The following is a 9,821-nucleotide window of genomic DNA, read 5'->3' on the forward strand; positions in this document are numbered from 1 at the left end:
TTTTAAATAGCATTTACACTTTTTATATCAACTGGCAATGTGATATTTGCAATGTAATCATGTCAGTTGATAAAATGCATCCTACACATTAAAAAAATGAAAGAGAAACTAAACTTCAGCTGCTGACGTACTGTCACTGACAACATTAATTGGTTCGTCTAGTCTTGACGTCACCAACTTAAAATTTTATTTAAATTTATTTTGTCTTTTTTTTTTTTTTTTATCAATTAATACATTATTTTTGCGGACCAAGTTAGTTGGTTTGTTTTTTATTCAACTTAACATCACTTTTACTCCGGGTGGCGACAGACATCAAACCAAACGAACCCGGCAGCCTCCCGGAGCCACGACGACAGAGAAGATTGACAGGCGATCCGACCAATGGGGAAGCTGAGCACAAGTGACGTCTGCGTCTCGACCGCGGGCGGGACATCCGCAGTAGTAAGCTAGCTAATAACATGGCGAAGACTTACGATTACTTGTTTAAACTACTTTTAATCGGCGATTCGGGCGTCGGAAAGACCTGCGTGCTATTCAGATTTTCAGAAGATGCCTTCAACTCAACATTCATCTCCACTATAGGTATGTAGAAGTCGTATTATCGGTATTAACTTGGGTTTGAAAAGTGGCACAGGAGCAGCCCATCCCGTCATGCTAATTCGTAGCTAACTTTTCATGCTAGCATCGGTGGCTAGTCAGGAAGCTGCTCAACCGGCGGCTTCGAGGGGCTTTTCCAGGACCCTCACTGACACTTTAACCCACTAGAATACCGAGAGAGCCCCAGTATGAATGATCTAAACGGGCGGAACCCCAATTTGTGATTTTTAACGGTAACTTTGGCAAGCTGAGCTAGCAGGCTACAGAGCTGCTAGTGAGCTAGTTTAGTTAGTTGGCAGAGTCATTTCCCCCCTATGACCAGCTGCCCTGCACTTCGCACTCTTGAAGCCAACGTTACAGAAAGTATTCATCATCTTTATAACTATTCCTGTGCTTCCAAAAATCAGCCGTTAATGTCGCTGTCAGTGGGATGCTGAGTCAGTTTGGGCGACTGTCATTTGTTGCTGTGCTTGAAGTTTGGTGAATTGTGTGACTTTTGTGCTTCTTCAGGTATTGACTTCAAAATCAGAACGATAGAATTAGATGGGAAGAAGATCAAGCTACAGATATGGTAAGACACACAGATGTATCAGAAGCTTTCATCTGACAGCTGATTCATGGCTGTGACAGTCAGTTACAGGCTTATTACAGACATCAAGCTTCACTTAAGGTGCTATATTACAACCTGCCGGCACTGCTTCCTGCCTACATGAAGGTTGTCGCGCTCGTTTTTCTTTATGTTCATAAATCAACAGCACCACAAACTGCAGCTTCCTGCGTAACCTTAAAGTTCCCATAGTGTGCCTCATATCAGCAAATGAATGAAAGTCTCATATTTTACAGAGAGCGTCTCATTTTTTCAGGTTAAAATCCTGCAGAGTGTTTAAACCCGTGTTTTAGCCCAGTTTGAAACGGGCTGTTTCAAAGCCTGACGCCCTGAAGGCAGCAGCGGGGTTAGTTTTAGCTAGACTACTGGTTCACGGTGTTACTTCTCACTCGCTTGTAAACCTGGAAGGCTAACTAGTTTCAGGGGGGCTTTAGGAATGACAGAACTAAACGCCCTGATGTCTCAACACCTCCAACAATCACACAGCACAATATAGACACAGTATGGGACCTTTAAGTTAAATCATCACTTCTGCAAACAGCTTAAACAAAAGTGTCAGACTGTAGCCTTAAAGACATGATTTATTGCAGGCCACGTGTATTAGACTGCATTGATTAATGAGATACCTTTCACTAGTATATACCGAGTGACTGCTGAACAGCTGTGTCCCTAAAACCAGTCAGGTTTGGTTTAGTATCCAAACACTGCTCTGGGTCATCAGTCCTTTCTCTTCATCCAGCTGAGACTCTTAGATGTTTCGGTGACTAGTTTGTGATCCAACAACCAACAGGAAAAGTAGAAAATTGTCAGAGTTGGTTCTGTATTTCTTTGTCTCTTTGCTGAATGCACAAATATGAAACAGATATTGAAATTTTTGTTTTGTTTATTCCTTAAAGTCAAGAAAATGTGGGTTGGGCTTTAGAAAGGTTCTGCAAGACTGCATGAAGAACTGTGTTGTTCTGTGCAGGGACACGGCGGGACAGGAGAGGTTCAGGACTATCACGACGGCCTACTACAGGGGAGCCATGGTGAGTTGCATCGTCAGCCTTTCTAATAATGCAATAGCCAAGATTATCTCTGACAACTGATTGGGTAAAGTGGTAATCGTGTCAGATGTGAGCGCCTCGGCATAAACCTTTACCAGAACCACACCCATCATCGTCGCTGTTGTTGTTAATGTCTCCTGGAAATCCGAGGTGTGCTCAGCGCGTTGCTGTGGTATTATCGTTAGCCTCTCCTTTACTACGAGTTTAACTGGATGTCTGGATTTGCATATTTTAATTCTGAAAACAACTGCTTTTACTTGAGGCTCCAAAATAACACGACTCCTCACTGATAAAGGTCGACACGTAAACAGTGTAAACTTCAAAGTCTGTCTTCATGGACATGTGTGAATAAAAATGACGTTACTGTTGTCGGGCTGCTCGGTTCTTATCTTCTGCTCTATGAACTCTGCAGGGCATCATGCTAGTGTATGACATCACCAACGAGAAGTCCTTCGACAACATCAAGAACTGGATACGGAATATAGAAGAGGTAGAACCTTGTTGTTTCTTTTCTTTTTATCCACATGTTCTCTTTCATTTTAAATGTTTCGGTGCTGATCTTCTACAGAGAGCTGCAGTATTTGCACACAGTTAAACACATCTTATTCCTGACAGTTTCCTCCCATGCTAACTTCTTTTTTCTGCAGCACGCCTCAGCAGATGTGGAGCGGATGGTCCTCGGGAATAAATGTGACGTCAACGACAAGCGACAGGTGTCCAAAGACCGAGGAGAGAAGGTGGGCGAGACGCATGTGACTCCGAATGCAGTGAAAACTTTATTAAAATGCACTTTTATCTCTGACACTCATTATGTCTCCTTTCTCCTGTTGTCAGCTGGCGCTGGAGTACGGTATCAAATTCATGGAGACAAGCGCAAAGGCGAACATCAACGTGGAGAATGTGAGTTCACACTTTTTGAAATAGCGTTGTGAGAGCTGACAAACATTCTTCATGTATTGTGTCTAGAAAAGGTGCTGAGGATAGCAGCAGTTATATCGTTTAGTCATTCTGACTCCAGCCTTCATGTCTGAGAAGAGTCGTGTTCAAGAAGCTCAGAGGAACAGTTCAGTGTTTTGGGGAAATCATTTACTGTCCAGTTGACAGTCAGTCTGTGTAACTTCACAGCAGCAGCTTAGTTTAGCACGAGGACTGGAAACAGGGTCAGAAGGTGACAAAATCCACCTCCAAGCACCTCTAAGACCCACTAGTTTACACACTTTATCATGGCTGGTAAGTCCCTCTAAAAATGTGCATTTGTCAGGGAGTTTGTCACTAATAAATTCCCTACAAATGCAGGTGCAAATGTCATTTATGGCACCAGATTTAAAACTTTATGGAATTGACTGCATATAGAAACAAAAATAGAAAAATTCCAGCTAAACTTGTAGAGAAACGTTAATTCTTCCAGCGTTGTAACGTAGAAGGAGCCCTTCAAGGTGCATCCAGGCTTCTGCTGTACTGCTGAATACAGAACCGGAGCCAGCAGTCGGTTTTGTGCGTTTACATTCATTGTCGTATGTGCACATGACACAAGTTGCTCATTTTGACGCTGCTACCAAATTGGACCAGTTCCTGGTATTGACAGTCTGCCGTTGGAAGTTTTGTAATTGTTTATTTGCCGGATGTCACATATGATGATGAATGATGCCTGCAGGGCCAACGGGCCTCAAGTCAGTCCGCTTTAAATTCTGTGTCACAGCTGATTGAATCCAGGAGCTGTAACATCACGTAGAAACTTCATACAGCAGAGTTTAGGCCGTGCCATAAGAGAGACAAAGCACGATGATGATCAGAAACAAGGAGGATGTCATTAAAGCTGGTGCTACAACATAAAGCTTTGTTGTATTTTCTGGGAAAGTCCCACGTTTCTGTGTTTAGTAAAGAAACAAATGAGGAACCAGAGGGCATTTGCACTTTCCAACTCTGCTAGCGTACAGTCTAGAGGGTTTTTTAAGGTTATGTACTCACAAAACAAAACTACTGATGTAATGTAGCCACTGTACTGTGTGATACTGCAGTAGTTTTGGTTTTATTGGTGAATTCGTCATTTTTTTCTGGTAATAATTAAACTGTCCTCTTTGTCTACTTCTGCACAGAATCCTGTTTTTTAATTTTCTGATGTGTTTGCGTCTGCAGGCCTTCTTAACCCTCGCCAGAGACATTAAAGCAAAGATGGACAAGAAGCTGGTAAGACTTTAAAGCAGCGGAAACGCTATCGGTCATAGCTGAGGGTACGTTTGTTGGACGTATTCTGGTGTTCTGCTCATTCGATCTGGCTTCTCTGTTCCAGGAGGGCAACAACCCGCAGGGCAGCAATCAGGGAGTGAAGATTACAGAACAGCCCAAGAAGAGCAGCTTCTTCCGCTGCACGCTGCTGTGAGGAGACGGGAGTCTGCGTCCGCCATCGCCTTAACCGTGTCCCCCACTGGACAGAACTGGACAGAGCCCGCTCTGATCTCTGCTTCCTCCTTCCTCACTGGTCTTCCTCCGTCTCTCTCCTCTGATTTGTCCTGTGATTATCGAGTTAGGAAACAAAGTGTATCGCTCCCTCGGTTTAACGGTCTTCCCTCGACACCTGTGGATCTAACTACTGTGGCCTCTGTTACATACTAAACCTGATTTCTTTTTCTTTTTTTTCCTTTTCCTGAGACCGATGGTTTCAACTCACTTCCTGAAGTTTTATTCACTTTTTAAAAGCTGCCTCTTTGTGAGACGCTGAGAACGAACAAAGCTTTTCTGCCCGTCGTCTTTAGCCTTCGCCTACGGGTCACGCGTTGTCAGTATCACTCGATGAAGTCTTATTTATTTCATCCTTATCGGCCAAATTATACTTCATGCTAGTTAGTTTAGTTTTCAGAACGCTCCATTGATCAGGTGATAAGAGCACAATGTTTTTAAGCTCTGTTTGTACCGACGGGGTGGATCAGTAAATGTAGAAATATGTATCATTGGTTCTGCTTCACCGTATGAAATGGTTCTGCCAGTGTATTTACTCATCATATCAGCGGTGGGGTTTACATGTCTTCTGTCCACCTCTTCGGCTGAAACATTCCATTCCTCTCGTTTACGTGCAATGTCGTGTCTGTGGAGCCCCGTTCTGTTCAGAGCCTTCACCTGGCTGCAGTACCTCTGGGCTCTGGACAGAATCTGCTTGTTTTCAGGGCACACCGATTACTTCTGTCGTTGCTCTCCGCATCGTTTTAGGTAGAAAAGGCAAACGGTGGCCGGTGTGAGGCGACGACACGCCTCCACAGGTGAGCCGGCAGTACCTGAACCCAACACCTGGAGGCAATTCAGTTCCACTGAAGGAATCACAGCGACGATGAAACCTTTGTTCTCTGTACTTGTTGCGGTCGTCGGTTCTGACGGGGGGACGTGAGCACCACTGTTTTCTGGGCCTTGGATAGGGGCTGTGCTGTAGCAGTATTTATGGAGTGGAACAAAAAACATAGCACCAAAATGACAAAGTGCCCTTTTTATTTTCTTATTGATTATGCACTTTTTTCCTTTTTGTTCTTTCTGTTTAAAAAAAAAAAAAGAAAAAAAAAAGTTCTTAACATTTATTGACTGTGTTTGTTGCAAAGTCTTAACTGAAAGCAAAGAAGACCTCCCTGTTCCCCATCTGGGCTTCCTGAAACCATCTGAGCACTGAAACTTCTCCTCTTAGTTGTTCTATTGAAGGTATTTTCCCTCATCGTCGTTCCAACATTCCCACCTGTCGATTTGCTTCGTTTGCATCGCCGCCGATGCTTTTGGGAACCCCAGACTTCCTCCTTCCAGATATTCCGCGTGTTGTTTTGGCGTCACGGCCGTCTGAACTATGCATTCTGGGTGCGTAGAAGAACCTCAGAAAGCTTTGCACATTCGACTTAACGAGCTTTATTTGAGATTAGAAATGTGCAGAGGATCTGTGCTGTTTGATTTTCTGCCGTCACTCCGAACTCTTTAGAGAGCTGCTCAGAGGATAAAAAAAAATAAAAAATAGGAACTGATTTACGGTTAAAATCACATCCGAGGTTTTCAGATCGTTTGAAGTGGTGCTGAAGAGTCTTTAACCTGAACTTCACTCGTGTTTTCTTGTACTTCAGAAATCATTACCGGTTGGACTTTAGCGCTTCGTTTGTTAAACTGACTCTCAGATGAAAACCAGTCAGACGAAGGTTCAGGTTTGTGGCGTCGTTTTGATCTAGAAATTCTTTTGATTGGGAGTCCTTGTTCCTCGTGAATCTGGCAGTTCTGTCGTTCAAACATCCTAAAACATTCCTCGACTAAATTTGGATTTCTTTCCCTGATTATTGTTGGACGGAATAAATTAAATAATTCAGCAGTTGTAAATAAGATCTACAATGATTGTACTGTAGTTTCATAAATCTTATTGATCTACGCTTTTTGTAGATATGTGTACTTTTGATGATTTATTAAAAATGAGATTCTTAAAGATGTCTGGTTGTAGTTTTTGTGTTTCTTTTATTAGCTAATGAACACGAAAAACAATATTGAGAAGATCAATTTAATCTAAGTCTGATAAGTTTCTGGTTTCGATCACTAGTTTCAAGTCTCCTTTAATAGAGCGTGATGTGAGATTTGTGAATTATGGTTCCTCCTTTAGAGGAGAATAGTTTTAGGTTTACCTCGTGATTGACATTCACAGTTTTATTCTCAGTCAGTAGTTCTCTTTGAAGCAGGAGTCCAGTTTCTTTATGAACTTGATGCTCAGGCTGCACTGAAGCTCTTCTGCGCTTGTTGCTTTGAAGAACTGATCAACCCGTAAACAGCGCCCTTAAAACCACACTGTCGAGAAATGTAGTTAAACTAGAACTGCTCTCAGTTTGTAAATGATATTAAATAAACCGCCAGAGACAGCTGTCAGGGCACACCTTCACCAAACAAGGCCGCGAGCTGGGATTAAGTTACACGTCATGTCTGTACAAACCCTAACCCCGACAGCAGGAAGATGATCTGCACGCTAACATCAAACAGTGCTGCAGCTTTTGTGGTTTTGGTTTCACATCTTAGTTGTTTTCAGTGAGTTCTGTCGATTTCTTGTATTTCATTTAGGGCTGGGACTTCCGTCATCTCTACACCTTAATCCTCACCAGGGTCATGGGGGGCTGAGTCTATCCCAGCTGACTCAGGGTGAAGGCAGGTTCACCTGGACAGGTAACCAGTCTATCACAGGGCTACACTTAGAGACAGACAACCAAGCACACTCACATTCACACCTACGGACAATTTACAATCACCAATTAACCTCAGCATGTTTCTGGACTGTGGGAGGAAGCCGGAGAACCCGGAGAGAACCCACGCTGCACGGGGAGAACATGGAGACTCCACGCAGGAAGATCCCGGGTGTCCTCACCGGGACGCCAACCAGCGACCTTCCAGCTGCGATGCAAAGGTACTTTAGCACATTAATTTTGATTAATTAGGAAATTATAACACATTTAATCGCACCTTTTTCAGTTCCCTAATTTATGTCACACCGGTAACACTGATGCTCACACTCCAGCCACTAGGTGGCGCTGATGCACCTAAAGTTCGTCTGTCAGCCACAAAGAAGATAAACAGGAGTAACGTCAGCGCACGAGAAAGTTTGAACGGTGATGGAAAACGAGGCCGCATCGCTCTGCTCGTTGTTTTCTCATCAAGGCCTGATGCTGCGACGTGGACGAAATCTGACAAATTTGCATAAAGTTGAAGTCAAGTCTGCTTTATGCAAATTTGGGCCTTGTCACTCCAAACTCGCCGAGACGCCACAGACGTGCAACAATAAGACAAAAAGTCCTAAAATGTTGAAAAATAGTCGCTGTAGTTGCACTTTGAGTTTGCACTAATCTGGAATATGCAGATAAATACAGATGAAATATAAACGTTTTAGTTGTTTAAGTTCACGTATTTGTCTATTCGTTGATTCAGTCGTCAACCAACATTCAGTTGAATTAAAAAATGTTGCTTATTGTGTCGGATATTGCTGTTTTAAATGTGATTAATTAATTACAAAGCCTCTAATTAACTAATTTGTTTTAATCGCGTCCCACTGCTAGTTCTATTCATTTTCTACATTATTTATTTCCCAGATACCCATTGAAGCACGTTTTGTCCTCCGTAGACGATATATTTTGTGTTGCAAATGAATCTGCTGCCCTGCACGGTGCCACGCTTTCATTTCTGTTCTGTAATATGCAAAATGTTCAGTATTTGGCTCAGAGGTGATAAAAAGAACAACAGACAAACAAACAAGCTGGAGAGCTGCATGAACTCTAAAGGAAGTTTTAGGAGAAGTTTGGAGTTCGTAGAGGACGAACTGTGATCTCATTTACACCTCATTAAACATCTTCTACTCAAACTCTCTCCTCAACTTTGTCGCTACAGATAAACGTTTACGATCTCAGTCAGCTAACTCGCATTTTTAAGGCAGCAGAGGAACTCGTAAGATTAATAAACTGAACATGATGTACCTGTAGACAGCTGTAAATACCTGTAGACACCTGTAGATCACCTGTAGATACCTGTATATAGCTGTAGATCACCTGTAGATACCTGTATATAGCTGTAGATCACCTGTAGATACCTGTATATAGCTGTAGATCACCTGTAGATCACCTGTAGATCACCTGTAGATCACCTGTAGACACCTATAGACACCTGTAGATCACCTGTAGATCACCTGTAGATCACCTGTAGACACCTGTAGATCACCTGTAGATACCTGTATATACCTGTATATACCTGTAGATACCTGTAGATCACCACTGACTGATACCAGGATGCAGAAAAATGTGACGAAGCATCTGAGAATGTTTAAGCCAGTCAAAGTGTCTCACTATTCTGCTCTCTGTTGTATTTTTCTCTTTTCTTTTGTCATCAGTTAAACCAGTAAATTAAGCAAAAGGTTGCAGTTAATGCGCTTTAAAGGAGAAAATATGGAACACTTTGCTTTAACAGACAGACTGTAAGTTAAAGAATCTGCCTCATGACTTTATCTGTGCATCTCTGAGCTGGATTCACTCATAGGTGGTAAAACGTTTACCTTTATTTATGATAAAAGGAGGTGATTGTGCGTGAAGAGGCTGTTTGTGTGTCACTGACACCATCATTTGCGATGCAGATCATCACTTCTGCTTCAGCTGTGGAGCGAAACGACAGCAGAAAGACTCTGACCTTTACTTTCTTTCAGTCGTGACGTGGGAGGAAAACTTCCTCTGAAGCGTCTCTCTCTGTGTTTACAGGAATGTGCGATGAATCATTCCACTGAGCGGTTAATGGGTCACCAACGAGACGGCGTCGTTTATTATTAGAGCCCGTGACAGCTGGAAAGTACAGAGAAAATTAATTTTTAACACTTACATCAGCTCCACCTTGGTGCTGTGAACTTCCACTGGAGCTGATGTAGCGAGTGGAGGCTGCAGCTCCTCGTGTCGTCTGGGCTTCATTTCATCTCTAATAAATCTAAACGTCCACTTGAAACTCTTTGTTTTTTTCACCATAATGGTGAACACTTGTGTGACAGACATCCACTGATGCACGTCGCTGTCTCCACACCGTAAAAGACATTACTGAGTTCTTCAGTT

At 42.8% G+C, this 9,821-nt stretch overlaps 1 protein-coding gene across 1 annotated transcript; it reads left to right on the forward strand.

Annotated features, from left to right (window-relative positions):
• Positions 1-430: 430 nt before the first annotated feature.
• LOC103365217 (ras-related protein Rab-8A) lies at positions 431-6,692 on the forward strand. Its single transcript, XM_008292597.1, has 8 exons — positions 431-582; positions 1,108-1,168; positions 2,172-2,232; positions 2,663-2,740; positions 2,898-2,987; positions 3,085-3,150; positions 4,387-4,437; positions 4,541-6,692. Exons 1-8 carry the CDS (start codon positions 459-461, stop codon positions 4,628-4,630), a joined length of 621 nt encoding a protein of 206 aa, XP_008290819.1. The 5' UTR covers positions 431-458; the 3' UTR covers positions 4,631-6,692.
• The last annotated feature ends 3,129 nt before the right edge of the window (positions 6,693-9,821 follow it).

Source organism: Stegastes partitus, unplaced genomic scaffold (assembly GCF_000690725.1).
Source record: "Stegastes partitus isolate 25-593 unplaced genomic scaffold, Stegastes_partitus-1.0.2 Scaffold820, whole genome shotgun sequence".
Taxonomy (NCBI): domain Eukaryota; kingdom Metazoa; phylum Chordata; class Actinopteri; family Pomacentridae; genus Stegastes; species Stegastes partitus.